Source organism: Crassostrea angulata, chromosome 1 (assembly GCF_025612915.1).
Source record: "Crassostrea angulata isolate pt1a10 chromosome 1, ASM2561291v2, whole genome shotgun sequence".
Taxonomy (NCBI): Eukaryota; Metazoa; Mollusca; class Bivalvia; order Ostreida; family Ostreidae; genus Magallana; species Magallana angulata.
The window spans coordinates 19,592,479-19,618,362 of NC_069111.1; the positions used below are offsets into that span (position 1 = coordinate 19,592,479).

General features: G+C 32.7%; 1 protein-coding gene and 1 pseudogene across 1 annotated transcript; one reads left to right on the forward strand and one right to left on the reverse strand.

The window, feature by feature from the left end:
- Positions 1–247: 247 nt before the first annotated feature.
- LOC128170559 (FAD synthase-like) lies at positions 248–14,502 on the reverse strand. The gene is made up of 13 exons (XM_052836349.1): positions 14,387–14,502; positions 12,266–12,360; positions 11,677–11,800; positions 11,417–11,526; positions 11,063–11,203; positions 10,709–10,857; positions 9,129–9,217; positions 4,182–4,329; positions 3,446–3,526; positions 3,081–3,179; positions 2,355–2,476; positions 1,978–2,119; positions 248–1,627 (listed from the first exon to the last, which is right to left on the reverse strand). The coding sequence occupies exons 1-13, from the start codon at positions 14,484–14,486 to the stop codon at positions 1,492–1,494; spliced, it is 1,536 nt and encodes a 511-aa protein (XP_052692309.1). The 5' UTR covers positions 14,487–14,502; the 3' UTR covers positions 248–1,491.
- A 1,355-nt stretch (positions 14,503–15,857) lies between these two features.
- LOC128170613 (uncharacterized) lies at positions 15,858–18,514 on the forward strand (annotated as a pseudogene).
- The last annotated feature ends 7,370 nt before the right edge of the window (positions 18,515–25,884 follow it).

Here is a 25,884-nt window from a genome sequence, read left to right on the forward strand (position 1 = left end):
CCCCAAACTTCGTTTGCGGAGGGTATAATAATATCTTGTTGCTTCTTTACAAATTCTATGCTTTAAGTTTATGAAGCAGCTCCAACCTAATTTAAAATTTCTCATGAATTAACTGAAATATTGACATTAGTCAGATAACTTAACATCTCTTGGGCAGAATGCTGTAGTCAAAAGATTCTAACCCCCTGAAATTTTAAAAATTTTAGAAAGGAGAATAAATTTAGGGTGCAAAGACAGAAGAGAGACATTGGTCCATCGAATGTTTATTTATTAAAGTACATTCTCATAAACATTGTTATAAAATCCCTTGTAATGAAATAAAATGTACAGCTGTAGATATTCATGTACAAAAAAAATGATTCACGATTAAAAAATATCACAGATTGATCATCAAAGCAAGACTTGTTTAAAATGAACACGGATATAGAGAAATCCCGGATATAACGAAGTTTTGTGGAATCCCCAGCAAAATTCTTCACAAATGCTTGTAAAATTTTTAAGCTATAACGAACCTGGTTATAACAAATTTATGAATATAGTGATCTAATTTTTGAGCCCCAGAGAGGTGAAAAATAACAAAATTTACATCTTTTATAATGAATTAATTGTTTTAAATTGTGAAAAGCAATACTATTTGATACAAATGAATTTATTTTTACATGTATTTTGCATATCACAATCAGATTATTTTTGGTGTCCTAAAGATGTATTTAAATGGAACGCCTAAATAAACACAAATGGTGGTCATGTATACAACAAATTCGCTTTGCATTTGATTACGAATTTGTTATACAATTATACTGAATTATGGATATAAAGGAGTAAATCTAATGGTCCCAAGGAATTTGCTATAACCAAGTTTAACTTTAATTTGATATTTAATTCAATGCTCCTCTTTGTAAGAAATTTTCATTTTCTGAAAAATGAACATCACATATGTATGGACTCAAAAGCTTTTCCTAGGGTGGGGGGTCCGAGAGATGATGTTGATAGCTGGGTTGGGTTGGAGGCGTCTTGACTCTCTGTTTTTAGATCCACGCATGTCATAATTGTGAAAAGAGTAAAACTTCTCAAAAAAAAAATTTATGAAGTAAAATTTATCATTCCAAATTCTACATAGCTTCAAAAAAATACAATCACATTTCACCTTACATATATTTTATATATTTAAATTAAACTTGTGTGCATACAAACATTCACAAGCATGAATTTTACAGATTTTTCTACTTGTAAGAAATGTAGGCTGTATATTTGAATTTTTTAGCTCTAAACATTTCAACACTTTCTCTCTCTGACTCTGTTCTTTAATAATACACCCAGTATACATGAGTATACAGCAAGCCCCATCATCCAACCAATGACTTGTTTATCTGATTGTGTAAAGGGGGACCATGTAAGTTCATGGGGTAGGTCCAGACAAATAAATGGTGATGATCTTTACAGAAGGATCATTCCACCCACTGTCATTGTCAGAGGTATATACAATGAACACTAGTTTCTGCCATCCCTCTCCTTCGTAGGGTCCGACAGTGTGTACGCAGGTCTGTACTTCAGCACTCCATGCTCATCTACGTATTGTAGTAGTGGGTTAGGGTGGGTGTTGTTCATACTGCCCAAAGAGGTATACCTATAGAATCCATGTAAATAAGAAAATAGAAATCTTGCATGATAGTTTCAATAGGAAATGACTGAAATAAAATACAATTCTGGACTAAATTAGTTGAACGTAACATTCTTTCTGTCATGCAATAATTATTATACAATTAAATCTTCAGACCTTCAAAGTTCAAATGATGGTAAATCTTTTATGTGATAGGCTTATTTGGGAAACATGATTTTATTCTGAATGAATTCTGTATTATCTAGACTTGGTTTTTAAGCTTAGGCATACAAAAAAACAAACTAGAAAGAAAACAAGCAATGTTCAAGAAACAATGCAAAATACACAATAATTTAATTTCTGATTTCCATACTTACCCTCTATCATAAAGACTACAGTATGGCAGACATAGATCTCTCAGGAATTTCCACACGTGACTGTAAGACCAATGTAAGACAGGATTTACCCTCATAAACTGTGGCCAGTCAGCATCCGTCATACTGAATGCTTCTAAATGACCTATAATAGTATACAAGACCTTTAATCAATACATTGCCCAAATTAAGTTTGTACAGTTCATAAAGGTGGTGAACAATTTTCAAATCTTATTTTCCAATTTTCAATGTTTACAATACTTCATTGAGGTAATTCTGAGGGCAAACCAACATTTAAGTTTCAACTATCATGTTGTAAGCAAGATATAGAGCTCACAATTCTTTGTAAAGACATGCCACATTAATGACAGAGGACATACTTGAGTAAGGGTCTGTGAGTCTGGTGCCCATGATGACGGCCTTAATGTTGGGATGATTGGCTTTCAACTGTCCAAGACTGTCCTTTATACGACCTTCAAAATGCAGCATTTCCAAATGATATCTAAAAACAAATGATAAATACATGTACAGGTAATTTCACAGATGACAGTAAAGGCAAATGAAATTACCTCAAATTGATTTTTAATTTTACTTTCAAAATAATTTCTATCAAAACTTTTACCAAGTTTTAAGATGAAAGAAAGAGTGAGCAAGCTCACATATTGCAATGGCCTTATGAATGGCAAGGTTTGCATTTAATAAACAAAATAATTTGACAAAAGCATAACTTGCAAAAAACTGCCTGCAAATATATATGCACATCTATTCCTTTGTGTAGCTTAAACTAAATAATTTCCAAGTTTCAAAGGGCTGAAATTCCCAGAAAACAGAATCAGAATTTCCTGGTAAAATGCACATCGGCACATTGTGTCTTAAATGCTGACAAGGTTTTACCAAATTCCAAATGGTGGTTTAAGAGGAGTTGCGCTTACAAACTGTTCATTATCATATTGATATATGGCCAAAATTTTAAGACCAAAGGGGCAGTTTCAAACTAGAAGTTGCATGGGGTTTAATCATTTTAATATTGAGCAGAGTTGATTTAATTCTTCAAGATATATTTCCTAAAGAAAGTTTTGAATTTTCAAATACAGGTATTGACATACTTGTCTCTTGATATCTGTGTGAACTTTTCTACCTCTGGAAACGGCAGCTTGCTTTTGATGTACAGAGCTTTGAGCTTTCCTTGATGACCAGGGTATTTTCTGTAATGATATATGTAATGCATGACTGTTACACATCTCATTTGTTTATAAAATGCAAACATTTGCAAATACATTTAATTTAATTCTTATTGTTAAGTCTTTTTTGATTGGCTATAAAACAAATTCAAATTTATGTTTTTATAAACTGCAGTTTATAAAGTGTAAACTGCTTTGAGGTACCATATGCTCATGTAACACAGGTAGCACTTCAAGTCTTTCCTTAACTATTGCATCAAAATTAGACTAATATCCCTTAGATACAATACCTTTTAACAACAGCATGATACAAATGGAGTAATGCAGTACAATCCTTTCCTCCATTAAATCCAATACATATCTCATCTAAACTGTAAATAAAAACAATTTCATTTATCGCATAAAGAGCTTTATCAGAGAAGACAGCAGGTCTTCTTGGGACAGCCAGAATACCAGTGCTTAAGAACATGTATGATATTTAATAGTGAGCACCATTTTCCTTGGATTTAGTACTGTGGAATCATTGAAATTCATGGGGGGAGGGGACAATTTTCAAGGATTAGTTTTTTGCTCATTCATGGGAGTGTAATTTCATGGATGCGTCCGTTTTCTGTTTCAGTAAGAAAACCAACTCTTTCAAAATGTAAATTCGTGGGGGAGGGCTACCAAAAAAATACCATGAAAATTGAGCAACCATGAAATCTAATGATTCCACATAATATTTAAAATAGGATATATTTTATTTCATGGATTTAATAAACAACTCAAATTATTGTTGAATCAATAATGGTGAAACAAAAGTTATAATGTGTATTGTAAAAAAATGAAAATAAGGCATCTGGGGTATTACTAAGTATTCGTGTAAAATAAGGAATCTACAGTACATGTTCAATGAATTTAACTTTATACTCCATTTAAAATATTCCCACTAACAATAAGAACTAAATGAGCAAAAATATGACAGAAATGATCAGCTCCTTGTATGCTAGTGCAAACAATGCAGTAGTGTTTGAGATCTCTGCTTACCTATACTTCTGTAAACATTCCTCTAATACGGAGACAGCTTTCTGGACATTGTTCCCGTACACATCATCACTGCTACAGGACTCCACTAACTTGTAGACTCTATCAGCAGCATTTATAATAGGCTGACAATCATAGTTCACAATACTTTCTGAAAATAAAAAATAAGAAAATTAAAGATATATATAGCTCTGAGTTTATAATTTTGTTATAACAATTTGTTATACCAGTTTATAGACAGGTATCTAAAAATTTTGTTCTGGTTTTGGGCACAGTAACAATGTAGCATGAAAATTATAAACTGACTACATGTACTTGTAAAATGACATGAACATTTAACACATGATAGGTATATAATTTACAAAAGGATGTACATGTTGCATTTGACTGAAAGGGAGCATTAGCAATAGCTCACTTAGGAGATTAAGATGATTTTAAAATATATCTTTATGAAGTAAACCAAATATGACAGTGTTCCTGAAAAGAAAAATTAAACAAAATGAAAAGATGTATTCCTACTTTCATTTTAATTAAAATACCGATAATTTGATCCTCCCTTCCCTCCTAACCTCTATTTTGCTCCAAAGAAAATTTTAAAATTCACTAAGCTACCACTTAATTTATGGAATAAAAAGAACCTTCAGTTCGCATAACTGTTAAATCCAATTTAAAATTTTAAAAAAATCATTTTTATAAATATACTGCTGAATTTCAAAATACAAGGCAAAAATAATTTTTTTAATACATGTACCTTGACCATGCAGTTATGTTTGTTTTGGGAACTCGTTATACAATCAAAATCTTACACACTTTCAATGATCTAGGTTCAATACCTTATCCAATTTACATAACACTGAAAGGACAAACCCGTCTTTCTAAAATCAGTTGTAGGTCAAAAATCAGAACATCCTATATTTTACCTCTACTCAAATAACACGTTAAATTAAAATTATACTAAATTAATACCTGTATGCTGAGGGGCTAACTCCTCATCTGAATATGTCTGCTCACAATTTTCATACACACCCATAATAATGTCTGTGTGACAAAAACTATGCAATGTCTGTTAAACAAACTCCCGCATTTTTCAGTATCTTAATTTTTCCCCGTGTTTGCTTTACTGTTCACCAATGATGTGACACGCACTGGTCTCTGGAGTACACTCATCTAACAGTAGATTAAAAGAAAATCTAGTCCTTTTATTTCGCTTACTGAGTAGAAACAAACAACACTATCTCTTTCATGTATACCATTGTTTTTATTGTGACCAGGAAGTCAAATGTTATCATTCAGTGTGCATTGACAATCACCACTTGGAGGGATAACATGCTGAGCAATGAGTTCATCAGCCACTTATTGAACATAATCAATTTTTAATAAAGCTCAATTCAGAGAAAAAGTGTTACTAATTAAATTTCATTTTCTCTCCATCCCTTTTCTGTCTTTCTCTCACAGAAACATCAAATATATATGGTTAGTTTACAGTGTATGTAGATTAATTGAAACAGTTAAAGTCTATTTACACAGACAGTTTATTTTCTTAGGTATTGTTTAAAGTCACATGTACTGGTATTGCTGACTTCTATATTAAAAATACATTTGAATGTAGATACACTTTACCTTCCCACCAGTACATGAAATATCAAACATTTTATCAAGTGTAAATTTCCTCCTATAATCAGTGCATGTTGTGCAAGTATAAATGTCTCCAAATCAATGCACCTGAGGAAAGAACTGGGTACGCTAAGTATTACATATCAGCCCTATTGAAATGTAAAAAATCAAACACAATTAAGATATCTTTAATCTGTTCACCACAATAATTCATGTAGGATATACCTCATGTATGAAAGTAACTTTCGTTTGCCAAAAACTCCGTGCGATTGGTAATTGTAAGCTCCGAAACAGAGCCTTGTATACGGATTTTGTGAAATATATGGTTGTTGTCATGTTTGATCTGACATTTCGATAAGGCCGCATTCAAGTATACATACACCAAAACTTCAGAATAGGACAATTTTAGACTGCTTGTCAAAATAAAAACAGAACAAATTATGTACAAGACTGCAACCACTTTTGTTTTTTATTATTTTGTATTTCCCAGATGAGCAAAAAGTGGATGTTTTCATCAATTAGCTATGGTATAAAATCAGTTTTTCATTATAATAATGCTTAAATAAAAATGTGAATGTATAAACCAACTTTAAAATTGACACACAACTCAGATTAATGAAATTAAAATGTTTCCTTACAGAAATGAAAATATTTTTTTTAACAGTTTATAATTAAGTCTTAATTTTGAAACAGCGAATTTGATTTTCTCACAATAACATGCCATATGTTGCAGATAAAATGTTTAATTATGTTGTGTAGTGACAAAAATTGTTTTCATGATTAATATAAGAGGAAAACTCTTTTAAAAACCTCAAAAGTTCTTAAAGTTTGCCTTATAATGAATATATAAATGTTATCTGTGCACCGTTATTCTCTATATAAATGATGTAACAGGTGTAAACAAATGACGTCATAAAGTGCCTCTGATTACTTTTATACTATTACAAGACCTTTTTAATATCTGAGAGAGTCTGTACTGGTTCATTATTTTCAATTCAGTTTTATTTTCAATTCAGAAGTCAGGTTCAAGACACGATATAGTTTTAAAGATCTATGTACAGGTATTTCAAATTATGATTTTCTACAAAGTTATAAGAAATATCTAAATCAGTTTTGAAGCACTTAATTTTGACTTCGGCCTAAAAATATTCTTTCCCAGAAAAAAAAAAAATCATATTCCTACGTTATGGAATCATTGTAAAAAAAAGTTGGTTGACAACCCCCTGTACATGTTATAATGTATTCATTAAAAACTGATCGACTTACATTTTATAGCATATTAATAAAAAAATATATAGATTTTAAGATACCAGTATTTATTTTATTGAACTTTTACATATCAAAATAAACATTACCCATTCACGGAAGTATTTAATAACAGTTCAAATATATACGTTAACAGTTTTCATTTGATTTTAAACATTGGATTTTTTTAGATATAATGTACATATTACTCCCTAGAAAGCATATGTTGTAGTTTTATACAAAAACAGGCTGTTCGGAAATTATAGAGACATTTACTCATATTCCCTTTTTAAATAAAAGAAATCCTTGAAAAATCACCAGAGAGTAACTCAGGATACAGTTTAATCATGTAATAATTTTCTAGTCCATATCATCATTAGATCACTCCTTGTAAGCTGACAATTTAAAAGTGACCCGGAGCAACCGCAAACTTATTGCAACGTCATTTTACAATGTCTCATCGATCCCATATATGTTTTAAACCCCTTACAAACAAACAAAAAACACGAATTATTCTTTAATTCTCATCTTTTGTTTTAATTTTAAGATGCCAAAATTTACATGTTCCCTTCATGCCTGTGTTTCCGTGCACAAAAACGGTAAAAATAACCCCGAAAAACTGAAGCACTTGGCTCTTTTCCATCGTGTATTTTTTGTTTAAGTAATTGCTTTGCCTGAGAAAAGGTTTTTTTGGGGGTTCCCTCCAATTGGACATATATTCGCTGCGCCGCCTTGACATCAAAATCCAATTTACCATCTTTGTCAGATTTCTATTGCTTGGTAAATATATTTGTACTATTTCTGTTTTACAACTCGAACACAAACGTTCACAAAAGTTAGTCGCAATAAATAGCAAAATGAACATATCTAATTTGATTTCTGTTATCATTAACTGCAGGTCTACCGACACTTAGTAAGTAGATATTTAAGTTTTTTTATCTCCCAGATTATGCCGACTTGTTTATGTACCGTGACCATAAACATAATATTAAACATATTCATAATCTTACTTTTATCAATTTTTGCTGGGGTTTCTTCGATGTTCATGCCAATTTTCATCAAAATTCGTCTCTTAGGAAAATATTTGTGTTGTCTCAATAGTTTTCGAACAGCTCTCATATACATGAAAGTGCTTATATGACTGAGGGAAATAAATTAAATGGCAGATATAGGCAGGAAAGGACATTAAAGAGAGACAACAGATGGTTATTAATGTACAAAACAGTAAAATATAGCTTTCCATTAAGAATCATATGGATAATAATAATTATTGCAATTTTTTTGATATTCAATTTTTTTTCTATAAACAGTCTTTTGGTTATTGCTTTCTTAATAACATTTGCATTTATACATACTCTCTCTCTCTCTCTCTCTCTCTCTCTCTCTCTCTCTCTCTGAGATTGACAGTACATATCAAAATATGAAATTAAATAATTTTATTTACAAAACAATATATCCTGCAAAGTAAAATAAAAACACCAAGGATCAATTACTCTCTCTTTCTCTCTCTCTCTCTCTCTCTCTCTCTCTCTCTCTCTCTGAACTTTCAAAAAAAGGGGGAGGGGGTTGCAACCACTATAGACACATTATTTAATTAAAATAGAATATAGCTCACAATTTCACTCTTAGTACGCTCTTACTTTGCTCAAATATACGAAGATGTGAATTATAGGGATCCCCATTTAAAAACTATACCATAATCATGCGATTTTCTTTTATTGTTTTGTTACATGTATCTGTTTATCAATACATTTTATGATGTCATGACGTTATTGGTTAGCTTGATAACTATAAACTCAGTATGTTTTTGATAGCTATAATATGAAAACCTTTAAAGATATTTCAAAAATCAAGCTGTTTTAAAACTGGCTATTTATCCATAAATTTTATTTAAAATTTCATCAATTTTGAAAATAGGGCCAATTTTGCATCAAATCAGGTGAAAAAGTTATTGTAACAAGTTGCTTTTAAATGATGGGAAATCCTGTCTCCTCAAACTGATTAAAGTTATATAACTTCAGTATATGTTTTGACTCTTGTTCTCTAACCATATTTTTTCTCAATATAGGTGAATAAAATTGCCATACTGACCATTGGGTAGTTTATTCTTCAATGCAGTAGCAGCTTTGGTGATCTGTTCAGGATTACTCGACTCAAGCATCAGTTTAACTTTGTAATAACTGTAGAACAGAAAGAATTTGTTAGCTTAAGTGATGGAATGTATTACTGTAAAGGACTGTGCGCAATGGTCAAATATCTGCCCCCAATTTTAAGTAATTTTTAAATAGTATCGTATAAAAATCAAATCTTCAAAAATCATTGTACAGTGGATGCCTGTAACTTTAATCTTGATTTTAGTCATCATTGCTCATTCGTTGTGTACCTATGAAGTCACCCAAATGACCTTATTCCCGCAAATTTGCAAACAAATGAAAATACTCGCACTTTTGCTTTATATTTTGCATTCGGAAATATAGAGCGCAAGTCTGCACAAGTACGATTTTAACATAATATATTTTTCTTCAGATAATTATACACATTATACTAAAAAATGGTACTTGAGCAAGACTGCGATTGGTGTTTCCCAGTCAAAAAACCATCGGTAAATGCCCATATTTTGCTACAAAACATCAATTTATCAAAATAAGGCAAACTTCATGAGGTCATTTCTACATTATGACGTCACTGTGGCGATAACCTTTAACACACCTATTTTTAATATGATTTTAAATATCTTTCACCAAATTTTTAAAGCTCGTTATAAAACTTTAATTTTGGGGGCAAAAATGCATAATACCGCACATAGTCCTTTCTACTTAAAATTGAGGAATTAATATCTGCGTAAAATCGCGAAAAGAACATCTCGCAAATTTTGAAATCTCACTTTTATTTCATGATTTCATGTTATTGCGATTTGATGAAAAACGGTTGAATCGCAGAATTAAGTACGCGGGTAAAATAAAGAATCTACAGTATACTTCAGAATCTTTCAAAAAGCCTAATAATTGTAAAACTTCATTTGTTCTGATTGTGAACAAGTCTTGATCTTGAAAAATTATTCTGCACAAAACAGTTGGTGACTAGTATATTACCAAGTAAAGTTGTCACAATTATATAAAGTTTGTTTACAGCTAGTATTTAACAATGAACTTCATTTCTTTGCTGCTACTAAGTATTTTAAATTATCATTTTACTAGAATTTGCTCCTGCAAAGAACTAAGTACACTTTCAGTCATATCTTGCCTTATTTTAGAATGATTATTAATAAAGTTCACAAGTTATTGATATACAACGTTTATTTACACAAGACTACTCGTAAACTAAGAATATGTAAAGTGCTGCCTGATTAGACTTTCACAAGGGTAAAAGTAATTATCAGAAAGGCAAGCATTTGCTCTTTCAAATATTAAATCAATTGATTTCATTGATTATTAAATAACAAGCTGGTGTTCAATCACAAAAAATCAACAAACATTTATGTTCTCTCAAAGATATGAGACACAATCGTTAAAACTCAAGCTGTTTGGTAGATGAAATCTTGGTGAATTTTTTTTTTGTACATTAAAATTCTTTATCAAGTGTCATTTAAAATAGCATTTTAATGACTTTCAATTTCTCATGTACAATTTCTTCAAAATTGTTTAACTTAGATATGGCCATCAAAGTCTTACTTGTTGTGAAAATCTGGGTATGATCCCAATGTTACATCCACCTTAAATTCCTCATCTACTTCATTTAATATGGGAGCTATTGACACCTCATCTTGTTGTACATAGATTTCCTCAGTATAGAAATGTGCATCAGGATTTTTAAACAAGTCCTTTACAAAGATAAAAACAACAGAAAAATACAAATCACAGCAGCATGACCATTATATAATTTTTTTTTTCAGAAATAAATAAATATAAGAAAATTTGATCACACTTCCATAAATAAAACACTAGCAGATAAATGTTCTCTGCTGAGTTATATACATATATGAATGATGATTATTTCCATACAAATTCTAACCTCTAAACACCAACCTCTAAAGCTATAAAACTTCTTTCCATTAGTGATGGCACCCCTGGAAATATATATACGTTGTTGACAACAACCAATGGAAATTTGTTTTTTTCACCCGTCTTCTTGTTCACTCCATACTCAAGCCTGGCTGACTTTGGTATCTAAAAATTTCACAGAAATAAACAACATTTTTAAGCATCTTATAATGTATCAACATCAATGGCTTCCTCCTAATACCGGTAACTCCATTGTTCAATATTTCATGAACTTTTAACATCAATACCATGAAATCTTTAAAAATCTTGAAAATAAATTACACAACACATTGTAAACTACATCAATATTCTTAGCAATGACATTCATGAATTCTTTACCATGGCAAGCTTCATCTTTGGCGAAGAAAGATTGGCTCCCCAGAACTGTTTACAAAGTTCTACGATCTCGGGGTGAGGACAGATGTCATCATCAAATGCTTTGGCTACACCTTAATTCACAAGAAGAAATTTAACTCAGCATCTGCTGTTGAAGTGTGAGTTTAACATGCAGTAACTAATTTGAAATTTTAATTATTTTTTTATTCTCTTCATGTGTAAACTGCAGGAATTAAGATAAGTGGAAGTGGAACTCTCTGTACCTTCGAAAGTCTTGTCATCATGAGTAGGACCTATTCCTCCCGAGGTGATCACATGAGTATACTTGGAGGAAAACTCACTCACTTCTTTGGCAATGACCTCCAGATCATCTCCAATCACTGATATCTATCAAAGTATACACAGTTAAACAGTTAGCCAAATTCATACATGATACATGTTTTATTGTCCTTCATTAAAGTGGATATATTTTAAATACGGGAATAGGGTTTATTTTTGTGGATTAAATGACATTTGGGATCATCCCGAATCAAAGATTTCTGAACCACTTCTCTCCTAACAGGAGGAGAGCAGATCAGAAATTTAAACCCTCGACTTAAGAAAATGAAATTTAGAGCCCTGTTGAAACAAATGTTTGTCGAAGATGATTTACCAAAATAAATCATTTTTCAAAATTGCTACCAGTAATAGTGTTATTCAAGGGAAACTTCATAGAGGTACATGTATAAATAAAATATGTGAACTTTTTATAATCTCACTCCTGATCAAAGTCATGAACAAAACCTGGAAATTCCACAACACACATTAATAAACAATAATAAGCAATTTTTCCATGGTTATAACTATCTATACCTTTTTAACTTTGACTCCCAATGTAAAGAGATGTTTACAAAGGAAATGTGAGTTGGTGTCAGTAGTTTGTCCCTTCAAAATTTCATCTCCAATGACTAAAACAAAAAAAAAATAGATGTGTTTATGAAATCCTTAAAGTATTCATAACATGCCTGAAGAAATTTTACATAAATCTGTTATCAGAGTATATCACAGTATACAATCCTTGGGAAAAAAATGTCATGAAAAGTCTGGTAGCAATCAATGCTTTGAATCTATTTACTTGGATACATTATCCTAGAACAAAGTTCATATTCTAATATGGTACCACAAGCATTTATAGCAAGCAAAGCTCACTTGCGTAAAGCACCAGCAAGCAAAGCAAGCTCTAAGAACCAATGAGCAGGAAAAGAACAAGCTAACCAACAGATTCGTCACGAAAAATATTTTGGCATCATCTGAGCATAATCCATTACTTTCTTTAAGCTCCCCTAGTGCTCTGATGAAAGATGTCCATATTTACCTCCGGAAAATTGTTCTCACAATAACTTTGAACAAAATAATAATAAAAGTATTTAAATTTTAAATTGAATTACTTACAATCGTATTTATAGATTAAAGAAGTAAAAACATCAATTTTGAAAAACTTTGCCTATCGTTTCAGTTTGAATAAGAATCCTATACATCAGGTGTTGACAGAGTTGTAAGTAAAGCTTGTGTAGCACAACCTCTGGTGAGAGAATATGTTTTGCACTTTCATTCTATATAAGCTGCAGGTCTGTAGCTCTCGGTCTGAAAAAAATTGGATCTGGGAGCCACAGTGCCTCCCATAGTAAAAAAACTGCGTATTTACAGCACACAAAAAATTGCCATAGGTTTGGACTGATTAATCTCATATCCGAACACATTCTGTACAAATATTTGATTCGAAGATATTTTACTACTAACATCATCACAAAACTTGCCTCTGAGATTCTTTTAAACACCATCACCAGCCCTGTTAAGCAAAGTGATACAGTTTGTTTACATGTAAAAATGGTGACTCTCGATCTAAACATGAATTAATATACATGTACTTCATTTTAAAAGGTCGGTTAGCGTGTTTCGGAAAATGTCCGAGGCAGATAAAGAGACGATATCAGTAGTATATTGCTCAAAGAATTTAATGGTACTAAATTTTTCAACAGAATTTATTTGTGTGTATATAAGGTTACTTAGTCCAAAACTAGCGCAGTTTTTGTGCACCGTAAATTGCATGCAGTTTTTTACTGTAAGAGTCATTGTAGCTCCCAGATCATCCTTCTGAATTTTTTCAGACAGGGAGCTCCAGACATGCAGCTAATTCCATATCTGACGGAAAGTGCTGCCACATGAAGCACTAAAGTGTCATTTAAACAAAAAAATAATTTCTTTAGCGATTCATGCGGAATAAAGTAGTGACATTGCAAAAGAGTTATTCAAAATTTTTCTGCAATTATAGTGCTACCTTCATAACGGTAAACCCCCATGAATCATCAAAGAAAATATTTTACTGTTTATATAATTTACATCTTTCTTTTAACAAATATATGAATTGATCATAAAAAGTAAGTATAATTAACTAAATTATTGTTAATTAGTGCTGAAACGAATGTTCAAATATTTGTGAATGAATAGTAATTTTCAATATATGATATAAGCTCCCCCAACCATAATCCAATATTCCTCTTAGTCTACCCCCTTTTATATTGTTCTCCCCTGCATGTCACAATATAAAAGCGAGGGTCAGAGTCAGAGAAATATCGGATTACCCCAACCACAAAATGAATGCAATAAATATAATTATTTGCAATTCATACGGTCTCTCAAATAACCATCCAAACCTCACGTTTTCCCCTTCAAAATTCTGATAAGGTTTTTTCGGGGTCTTTAATACGAAACAGTCCCCTGCCTATTCTCTTTTGAGAAGTGGACAGGCATAGCCTACATGGATATAGGCTATGCCTGTCCACTTCTCAAAAGAGAATATCCCCTGCCATCAAAAGGGACTTGTTGTAGGTTGTTTTTTGGTTTTATAACACTTTGTTGCATAACTGAATATTGTCTGGGCGCCTCAAAGTTGCCGTGCAGCTGTATGTAACCAGGAACAACACAGATTATTACCAATGATGCCTGCAGTGTATTCCCGTAAAGACATCTGCAGAGAACGACGGCAAACAACGTGCTTCAATAGGGTAGTCGTTCGTCTGACGGCCCTCTCCATTCACATGTGTTATTTCCGAACCCGATTATAATAGTGTACTGTATATCGAGCCCGGCATCGATTATGAAAGCATGAAGCAAAATTTTCATGCCCTAATTTTAGTATTGAACGATATTCATATTAATAGAGTCTCGGAGATTTGTAAAAGTCATTTCCTGACTATGTCAGTGAATGGTCAAGGCCACTTAAAAGGATCAAAGGTCAAATACTATGACGACAGATTACTGTCTTCGTTGGAAATTTAGGAGTATTTTGCACTTTTAATATTGACATCTTACAAAAATCATCTGCGGGAAAAATGAATAATTGACAATTTTTTTTTCTATTGTCCCGTCACAACCTGTCCGTTAATTAACAATACCGATTATAAACCCACTTTTTAGCATTTGTTGGTTCATTGTGTGATGTACAGGGTATTTTGACATGGACTCAGTTAGCTATTTAGAATAAAAACTATATATTTGCCATAAAAGATTATGAAAAATAGCGGCAATACGGTGCGTTATATTTAAAAAATATTGTAAAGTAATATCAAACAGCTGTTAAACGAAGAAGCGATACAAAAAATACCTAACTATATAATCCATATAATCATATGTCTCATGATAGCCTTTTACATATGGAACCCCCCCCCAGATTGGTTATTTCAAATTTTATACGTTATTTTGAAAATTGTTTTAAAGGTATCAATCATTTAAGTGTTTTTATAGATGGAGGAGAATAAATGACCAAAACGATAAATTGGTGGCCAAAACCGCACATCGAACGAATTTATATTAATATTATATACATATATATTAGTTTGTTTTTTTTGCTCTAATATTTATTTAGATATTTTTTGGGGGTCATTTTTTTTTATGAATTATGTGTTCAAGCTAAAGCTACAAATTATTTGTACTATTAAACAATTTTCGATGCGAAAGCAACGTCGCAGAGGTTTTCCGGCATATTTAGTTGTTTTAAATAGTCGGTGTATAAAATTATAATCAGATGCATGAAAAATAAAATTCTACCCTTAAACTACCACAAGTATCGCCTTTTTCAAGCTTTAATTTATGCATGAAGTATGGCAGTTGAAAATTAGTAAGGTCAGTTTAACAGATGGACAGCAGTGGGTTTGATACGGTTCCATGTCAGTCCTTCTGGATCAATTTCGGTCCTTGATGCTGGAATATGGGTATTAATTTACGCAAGCAGCATCGCATTCGTGCTTAGAATATCATGATATGAAAAAAAAACCCCTTAATTTCGGAGTATGCATGTAGTACATGTATATACAAGAATTTAATAAGTCGCTATGAATTTTTAAAATGGTCATTTCAAATTTTCCAAAGTCTTATAAAGCATGAAAGGTGTTTATTGATTGATCGTATATACAGGCCTCTTTGATTTATGATCAGAGTGCACTGTACTTGGCAAACTTGGTAAAGGGGATTTAAAACAAGAATGACTTGATGATATTTTTAAACTGTGCGGTATATGGCAGTGAAATAAAAACTTCCGGAATGGAAGGGGAAATACCAAATTAACCATTATTACCTAGTTACATTAATTATATCTATGAAAATTCAGATGGGTGATCGCCAAGGCAGTGGAAGGTTGATATTAACACAGGATGTGTTTGATTTTATTAGGTTAGCTTCGCTGTTGGATTTCACCAAAATTCCTTTGATTTGTATACTGGAAGCAGAAGAGTCTCTTCGGAGCCTTTTAACCCGTCAACGAAAGTGTATAGATAAACTTGTGCAGGAAAACAAAATTTTTCAAGATGAGTATAAAATTTTGCAACAGATTGAGAAAGCAGAAGGCCCGACCGATATCAGTTTACTTGATGTTCGGCTACTGTGTGTATTAGTTAGAAATATTGGTAGTATCCCTGGTCCGAAAAACGGATGGAATCGGGGGGGGGGGGGGGACTGAGAGCAGACGATACAAGCAAAGGAGCAGACGTACTACGAATCGGGAACATCCGGAATGAATGCCATCATTTGCCGTCATCTAACAGAATAACGAAAGAAAAATTCTACGAAATTTATCCAAAACTGAAAGAAGTTTGCTTAAATTATTTAACTGTATTGTGAAAATGTCAATTTAAAGTCTTGTCTGTAAAGATATGCGAGTATTATTCGATCTCTAATGGTTTGATTTTTACACTCAGGTTCTGAGTAGATTAGTGGGAGGAACTCCAAATGAAAGAGATTTCCAGTCGCTGGTCAGTGAATTTGACGACCAGGACTTTGCCAAACGCCAATGTAATACGAGGACAATTCTAGAGAAAGTCGCCCAAAGATGTACTTGTACATTGTATGTTCTTTCATTTCTATATAATAATTGATTGGGTTGTGTATTATATTACGTATTATATGTTTACCATCAATGTATTTAATAATTATAGCTGTCTCTGAAAATTGTACATGTATGAATTTTTTTAAAAAGAGAAAAATATAGTAGGCCCAAGTTTAATTAAAGACCTATTTAGTCCTACTTTTGTCTTCAGTTCCGTAGTTTTTATATGATAAAATATAAGTTTTCAAATAAGGTAAATATACAAATGTAATTTGTCAGGTAATCATCGAGGCTTACATGTAAATTTGACCCGAGTAAAGACAATTTTTAATGGTAAATTATCATTAATATCGTTATTGTTATTTTATCATTTAAGGGAGACTCAATACTGGATGTGAAACTTCGGAGGAAAATACGGACATTGATGACTCAGAAGATGGAGACAACGGTGATGGTACATGTATATCTATATAACTATTCTATATAATTATTCAGGTTTACCGAGCTCTATAATCCAAATCTTTCGTATTTTTAAATACATGTAATCAATATATAAATTTAAGGGTCTTCAGGTCTTCTCCATTTTAAAAAAAAAGTTTACGTAATTATATTACATGAACATGTATCAATTCCACTTACGAATGATATTGAATTTGTATGGCATCGAATTTTCTTCTGCAGTATTGTGTTGCAATAAATAATTAAACAAGAAAGGGTTTATTCTATGATAATTATGAAAATAATATATAAACCTATAATACATGTAGGCAATATTCAAATCAGGGAATCGCAAGTATGAAACGTATCATCAAATAATGTGTCTTTTCAGACTCGGTTACATTCCTGAAGTGTTGTTTTGCAAACGACGTCGGTAGCGTAAAAAGGAAATTAGATTCACTGACAAAAGAAACTATACAAGAAGGCATAGCAATCGCATGTAGGAAGGGATACTACGAAATGTTTAGGTTATTAATTGATCAATACGGGCTGTTGAACCACAACGACCTTCGAAACGCATGCCAAGGCGGATCACTGGAAATCGTATCGGCAATATTAGAGAAACTAAATCAAACAACCTTGGAAGATCACATCACAGAAAACGTTGGGTTCAGGCGATGCTGCATTCACCATGCAGCTAATTTAGGCTTCAGTTCCATTGTAAACTGCCTCATTCAAAAGATTCCAAGAATTTTAATGGCGGTGGACAAGGCAAACAATACTGCCATGCACTTTGCCAGCATGAGGGGACACACAGATGTCATGGAAACTATCCTGCAAACGAAAATTGGCAGGACTCAGGTGAATGCTCTAAATGGTAAATGCCAGATTCCTTTACATTTTGCAGCTTATTTTGGACAACTTTCAGCAGTCAAGTTTTTGATCGACAATGGGGCAGAAATAAATTGCAAAGACAGAGATGGGAATAGTGTGGCAGACTGGTGTACTAAGGGAAAGGAACAAAGTTTACAGTTTTCCTGGTACGATCCAGAACTTCAAATCTGGCCTGTGAGTTACGGGTCTCCCGAAGACTACGAAAACATTAATAAAATTCTTCAAGGTTGATCTGTATATCGGAGGTAATAATTTGGTAGAAGGTTTTACCAGTTCAATTTGAATTGGTATTTTTTTTAAGCCGCAGAGAGTTGTATGTTTTAACCTTATTTATTAATATCTTGCGTTTTATGTACAAATGTACTTTAGTATTACAAATTTAACCGAAATAAAAATTTGAAAGTGAGTTTAATATTTGGAAATACTCTAAAACTACAGAGTTAATCAATGCAATGAAATAACGGGAGTGTTGAAAAAAATGTCAGATTCAAAGATGCATTTATCTCAGTACTCGAATTTTCCTCAAGTATGTTGTCTCTCAAAATGTTGGATTGGAGCATACATGTATATTAGTCATGACGATTTTGTCGAAAAGCATACACTAGTACAACTCCTACTGCTAAAAAACAATTTTGTGACAATGAAGATAAAACTGTTCTCATAGTCTTAGATGGAAAATATATTTTCATCCCGAAACGTTCAGATTGTACGTTTCTGCGTCAGTCCTACAACATTCATAGGCCTCTTGTGAAGCCAATGGTTGTTGTGGGGCCCTTATCAATAATGACGCTGCAATAATAGGGCGTATGGTAACTATGAAATTTGAGGGAATGAATGATTGGTTCCAAACCAAGGACTTATATATTGTTGACAGAGGCTTTCGAGATGTAATCGTGTTAATTTCTTGAAGAACGGGGACTATCTGTAAAAATGTCCATTTATTTGAAGAAAAAAAGTTCCAAACAGCATACTACAGAAGTCGCCTCAGAACAAAGATATGATGGATAGTAGAAATCATTTTTAGAAGATTAAATCAGTGCAGTTTTTTTTTCGGATAGAGTACATGTACATGTAGTGTCAAATCAATATATATTTTACATCTTGGAGAGTTTCTGCGAATTGTAGCTGCCATGCCGTTGAATCATCATTGTTCAAGGGGGACCAATGTTCGTGACTTTCGAGCACAGGTGCTTGAGGACAGGATCGACCCTCCCCCCATCCACCCCCCCCCCACCCCCAGATTATAGACCCCCGGGGACTTTATTATTATTTTTTTTATTAAATTATCTTTTCATGACATATTTCTAATCTAATTTATACATTCATAGCCCAACATTACCTAAAACAAATATTTTTAAAAAATCAGACCCTCCACATATATAATACAAGAAGGTTGCTAACTTCGTCCATCTAGAACCAACGGAAGGAAAGGTTTATCGCAAGGAAGATAACTCGTAACAGAATTTATTTTTTTCTCTTTTATGTCTTCCATTGTAATACACTCAGTATGAGTGCCTTCTTTTAGATTTTCCAGTTCCCAAGACGATAAAAAAGTTTTCTCGGCTTGATTAGAATTCATATTTCTTATGAATTGTACTTTTTTCGAGTTTGCCATAAATCTCTCGGAGTTGTCTTCCTTGCGATAAAACGGTTCTAGATGAATCGGTTCAAAACTTTCAACTTGTCGGTGAAAATTGTCCTATTTACCTAATAAATGTATTTACACGGGCATGGCATGCAGATATTCAGTGAAGGGAATTATCGGGCTACGACATGAGGTCACCGTTTTTACTGGTAGATGTAGTTTGATAGTACATTAATGATTTTAACAAATATTCATCGGCAGTGCCTCTCGGCTGGCAGACGAAGTTAGCAACCTTCTTGTATTATATTTCTATTTATTTATTTATTTATTTATTTATTTATTCACCAATCAAGGGCCCACAGGGGGCATATACATTTAAAAAAAAAATAATAATAATATCATGATTATAACAAATAATGAATGAAATACTGCTCACAATGTCCAGGCAACAATATGCAAAATGTTTCAATACAATGAAATATATGTATGGGATTTACACATCAGTGAATAAAACAGCTATACAGAAACAAAGTGGCCTGAAAACAGAGAGTACCAAGGGACGGTGCCTGCACAGTCGATTAGACTGGTCTACTTGTACTCAAAGTGTTCAAGCCAGCATGCTTATACATAACATACCCCCCCCCCCCCCCCCCAACCAAAGTAAATACACTGCATAATATATCTGTATATATAACTATAACCATTATATTCCACCTTTAAGAATCATTTCACTGAGTTGTACAAGTACTTGTAGATCTTCAGTTGTCACAAGCCAGTAAAATTTTTGGTTAATGTCCATATATTGAAAATTTTTACAAGAGTCATTAGCTAATTTGTACAGAGTATCTCTTAATGCCTTATTATGATCACATGAGAATAAAAAATGTTTTTCATCATCCACTGATTTGACATTTCATCTATTACAGTATCTTTCTTGTCGTGGAATGTCTTGATATCGTCCTCTTTCGATATTAAGTCTATGAGCGGAAATGCGAAAACGAGTTAAACTTCTCCTCTGCTCAAAATTTTTAAGTAATCTTAGGTAGTTCTCTTGGCCAAAATTTTGCTTAAAAGTGCTGTAGCAACTTAGTTTTTTGTCAGCGTGTATAGTGAATTTAGAATTCCATTCTTTAATAAAATATCTAAATAGATAGTCTCTAAGTGCTCTTTTGAATTTTTGTTTTGTTACCGACAGTAAATTGTTTGTGCCATCAATGCTGTTAGTTCAAAAATGAATTGTATTATATGTACAGAAAAAATGAAATGTATTATATGTACAGAGGGTCTGATTATTTTCAAAAATGTTTGTTTTATGTAATTTTGGGCAATGGATGAATAAATTAGATTAGAAATATGTCATAAAAGGATTATTTAATAAAAAAGAAAAATCAAGTCCCGGGGGTCTATATATTGGGGCGGGGGGGGGGGGGGTACATCCTGTCCTCAAGCACCTGTGCTTTCGAGGGTAACCCTTTCCCACGAATTTACATCCACATGAACGTGTATACAATCATTTTTTTTTAGTATTTCTTTAAATTATCCCGATTACACTTACCAACAAAATTACGTTCTCGCGAACCTGGAAAATTTTGTCTACCAACGAACATGGACCCCAACGAATATAACGATTCCACGATATGCAACAAGTATTGTCATCACAATGATACATACAGCTTGCTGAATGATTGTGCTGTGCACACATTGTCAGCATTATCTGGTACCTATAATTATAGCATATTGGATATTCCGACAGCAGAATTCTAATTTCAAATCGTTGATTTTTATTTTCAGTAATGCTATGAGTACCTCAACATCATAAATAGCATTGATTTTACTTTCGTCTGTATGAATTTCTTTTACAAAAAAGAATACATAACTTACACGTGTATATCACTTTATGCGACTTCAAATAAAGATACCTTACAAGAATACAAAACCAAGACCCCCCCCCCCTCTCAAAAAATAGAAATAAGTCAAACGAGTCTCTATAATGCTTAACATAGTATATCGCATGTAATTTACACATAATTTTAGTAGCCTATTTTAGCACTATCGTATCCTCTTTGACTTAAAAGTCTAAATGCCACACGCTTATAGCCAGTTTGAGGATTTGATTCAGTGTATATAATTTCTAGATAACCTTCTGACTGCATAACTTTCTGTAAGTATGTTTGAAAAAATATTATGTATGGTAGACCAGTTATGCAAATTAAAAATGATTCTATAATAACCTCTGGATTTACTCCGTATATCATACCTTCCGCAAAATATGCTTTGAGTGACAACTAACCGTAAACGATTCGAACTTTGCGTGGTTTATTAGAGGAATGCGTCATATTATGAGATATGATTTAACCGATGCATAATTTGTTGTATTCAGATGTCCAAAATTGGTGCTGATAAGAGACCCCTGTCCCAATTCCAAAAAAATTGTCAATTTTAGACGAGTTTACCTCTAAGGACTCCCTTAGCCATGAGTAAACTATAGCCTTTCTCGGTAGAGCAAAACTCATTGACAATCAGATTGAACTTGTTTCACATCGAAAATGAAATTATATAGACTTAAAATACGTTAGAAGAAAATATAACTGAAACAAGAGGCCCGATAGCAACATCGCAGCCACGTTTACCTAAACAGCAACAATAACCGTAACTCTGATCAAATCGTACTTAATATGTAAATTATCTGGAAAATCTAGTAAAGTAGAATTTGATTAGATTTTAAAATTTTCTCCACATTTTTATGCTAAACATTGAGCCTATTTAATTGTTTTAGTTGTTGAAAAGAGATTTTGAAGTTTGTTCTCTATGTAAAAATTAAACCCCTAATTGTGACCCACCCTTTGGCCGGGGATCATAATTTGAACAAATTTGAATATTTAAACCTCCTCAGAATACTTTCACCAATTGAAGCTTTTTTGGCCCAATAGTTCTTGAGAAGATTTTCTTATCTTTAACTCTTTATTAAAATGTAAAAATTTTTATTTTCAGTAATGCTATTAGTACCTCTACATCATAAATAGCATTGATTTTACTTTCGTCTGTATGAATTTCTTTTACAAAAAAGAATGGATAACTTACGTGTAAATCACTTTATGCGACTTCAAATAAAGATACTTTACAAGAATACAAAACCAAGACCCCCCCCCCCCCCCCCCCCTCAAAAAAATATTATGTATGGTAGACCAGTTATGCAAATTGAAATAATTCTATAATAACCTCTGGATTTACTCCGTATATCATACCTTCCGCAAAATATGCTTTGAGGGACAACTAACCGTAAACGATTCGAACTTTGCGTGTTTTATTAGAGGAATGCGTCATATTATGAGATAATTTGTTGTATTCAGATGTCCAAAATTGGTGCTGATAAGAGACCCCTGTCCCAATTCCCAAAAATTGTCAATTTTAGACGAATTTACCTCTAAGGACTCCCTTAGCCATGAGTAAACTGAAGCCTTTCTCGGTAGAGCAAAACTCATTGACAATCAGATTGAACTTGTTTCACATCGAAAATGATATTATATAGACTTAAAATACGTTAGAAGAAAATGTAACTGAAACAAGAAGGCTGATAGCAACATCGCAGCCACGTTTACCTAAACAGCAACAATAACCGTAACTCTGATCAAATCGTTCTAATGTAAATTATCTGGAAAATCTAGTAAAGATTTTCAAATTGTTCATTTCTCTTTTATTGTTTTAGTTGTCGAGAAGAGATTTTAAAGTTTGTTCTCTATGTAAAAATTAAACCTCTAATTGTGGCCCACCCTTTGGCCGGGGATCATAATTTGAACAAAGAGATATTTAAACCTCCTGAGAATACTTTCAGCCAATTGAAGCTTTTTTGGCCCAATAGTTCTTGAGAAGATTTTCTTATTTTTAACTCTTTATTACAATGTTAAAGTTCAACTCACCATTGTGTCCCTAACCTACTACCGGGGAACATGATTTGAAAAATCTGGCCACATTGTTCTAGAGGAAAAATCCTAGTATGTCAATTCTCATTAAGGCCCACCGTGACCCAGGATTGATAATACGGACAAACTTAAATCTACACTTCTAGAGGGTGCTTCCACATTTAAAATCAAAGTACTGAAGAACTGATGGGAGTTGATTTTGTCGATGTTTATTTATTTTAAAATCAATGATATGTTATTTTGCACGACAAGAACATATAGTTTCTAATTTGAATTATGCACATTTTTATAATATGAATTTTTGACTTTTTCGACAAGAATGTCGAGAAACCCCCATATGAATCATGTTAAATGATATTTAAAGATGAAATTAATTCAATCAAACTATATATGTATCAGTGATAGAAATATTTCTCGAAAATTGTATGGATCCAAGCAATATTGAACTCTAGTCTCGTTCAACCAAACGCTCGGCTCACACCGTAAATCTCCGACAAGGATTTAGGGACACCGCCGAGCGTCGAGTTGAACGAGACTTATGGGCGCGCTTGATTAAGCTTAACTGGTGTACACCGGTATACACCGGTGTAAAAATTTTGTATTGGATATCAAGTCCACTTCAATAGTGTAGTGTACATGGTGTAGGGAAGTTAAGAATGAATATGAAGAAAAGGGTGCAGTTTTAACAAAGAATCTGCTGTTCTGCGACAATTAATTGTTTTTTTTTTGTGATATAAATGCAATAAAATAAACACACTTTTCAAAATTTAATTGCTTTCATACAAACGACAACTTTTATGCGACTTCTAAACCGTTACATTACTTAAAATCATTGTCCAAGTTTCCATCATAACATTCGTCCGCCGTATTGGATTCAGTGCTACACCCAACAACACATGCCCCTGACTCGGTGTAGAAAAGCTACACCTTTGCACTTGATTTACAAAAGTGTACACGGTGTACACCTTTTGGTAAAATCAAGCGCGCCCTATTGAACCCTGGCGTAGGAATACATACGACTACAAAAAATATTTAAATTGTTCGTACCATTTAAAATCTGACTATTTTCAAGGTATTTATAAATAAGTTTCCTTGAAAAACAATGCTTTAGCATACATTACATCGAATTCATCAATTATTTTCAAGAACTAAGTCTTGTCAGCAGCAATGATTTGTGCTGAGGTCCAAACACTGTTTCACTTTCGGTTTGTCTGCGTGACTGCATAGGAGAGTTGATTAAAATCAACTCCCAAAAAGATTTTTGAAGATTTTTCTCTATTTATTTCTTTGTAAAAATTCAACCCCTCATTGTGGCCCCAACCTTGAGGTTGCTTCTATCCAGTTTGGTCGTATATCTCAGTGGTATCTGATCTTCAGCTAAAATGGGAAAAGATTTACTCACACTGCCAATTCCATGCAGGCACGTAGCATCGTTTTTGAAAGGGGGGGGGGGGCAGACTCATCCAAAAAATCTAGACAAACCTACTTTCTAAAATCCCGAAAATCCTAATCCGGGGGGGGGGGGTGTATTCCTTTAACTTCAATTTCACTGTTCATTTCATTATTTTCAATTCAATTTTTTAAATTTATCCTATAAAAGTGTGGGGGGGGCAACTTGATGTTAATTTATTTTTTTTTTGTATGTAAATTTAAGAACAAGTCGCTGTCCTTTAAAAAAGGACTACAGTACGTGGACCATTTGCATGTGTTTCCAACGAAAATGTGAAAGCCTTAAGATTATCACAGATTCGACCGACTCTAGCCCTCTGCTTTTAACCACAACATTTGTACGTTGTATTACGTAATACATGTATGTAGTATAGCCCTGACTTTTTATCTCAGAATTTAAAGGATTCATACTTCTAAAATAATTATGATCTATCTATGAATGAAGTTTGCATGTATAGTATCAGGCATTCGGTGAATTCTACTATTTGCGCACACATTACGAATCGCACTACTTTGTTAACTATGCAGTGACAGCTTTGTGTAAATTAAAAATTTTATATTTTGATGCATTTTTCTTGAGATTTAAACTTTTATACAGTGACATAATTATTCAATCATACTTAAATGCTTAAAAAAATTAATCGGGTAGTTCTCTAGCCTCGCCTACTATAAAAGTAAAGTTAAGTTACATGTGTATTCGGAAAACAACAAAACATTGCAAATTATGCTAGTTGATGCATGTTGTAGTTTCGGCATAACATTAACTTATTTCATAATACTGACAGTTCATATCAAATGCCAATCATTTCTTTAAAAGGAATACTGT

What these genes read in the sequence shown, in the direction of transcription:
- LOC128170559 (XM_052836349.1), bottom strand. Translation starts at nt 14,486, where the DNA reads ATGGAGAGGGCCGTCAGACGAACGACTACCCTATTGAAGCACGTTGTT. An exon ending in TACCCAGATTTTCACAACAA is followed by an intron (nt 9,218 to 10,708) that starts GTAAGACTTTGA and finishes TCTGTTCTACAG; the next exon opens with TTATTACAAAGTTAAACTGA. An exon ending in TGTAGTCTTTATGATAGAGG is followed by an intron (nt 1,628 to 1,977) that starts GTAAGTATGGAA and finishes TGGATTCTATAG; the next exon opens with GTATACCTCTTTGGGCAGTA.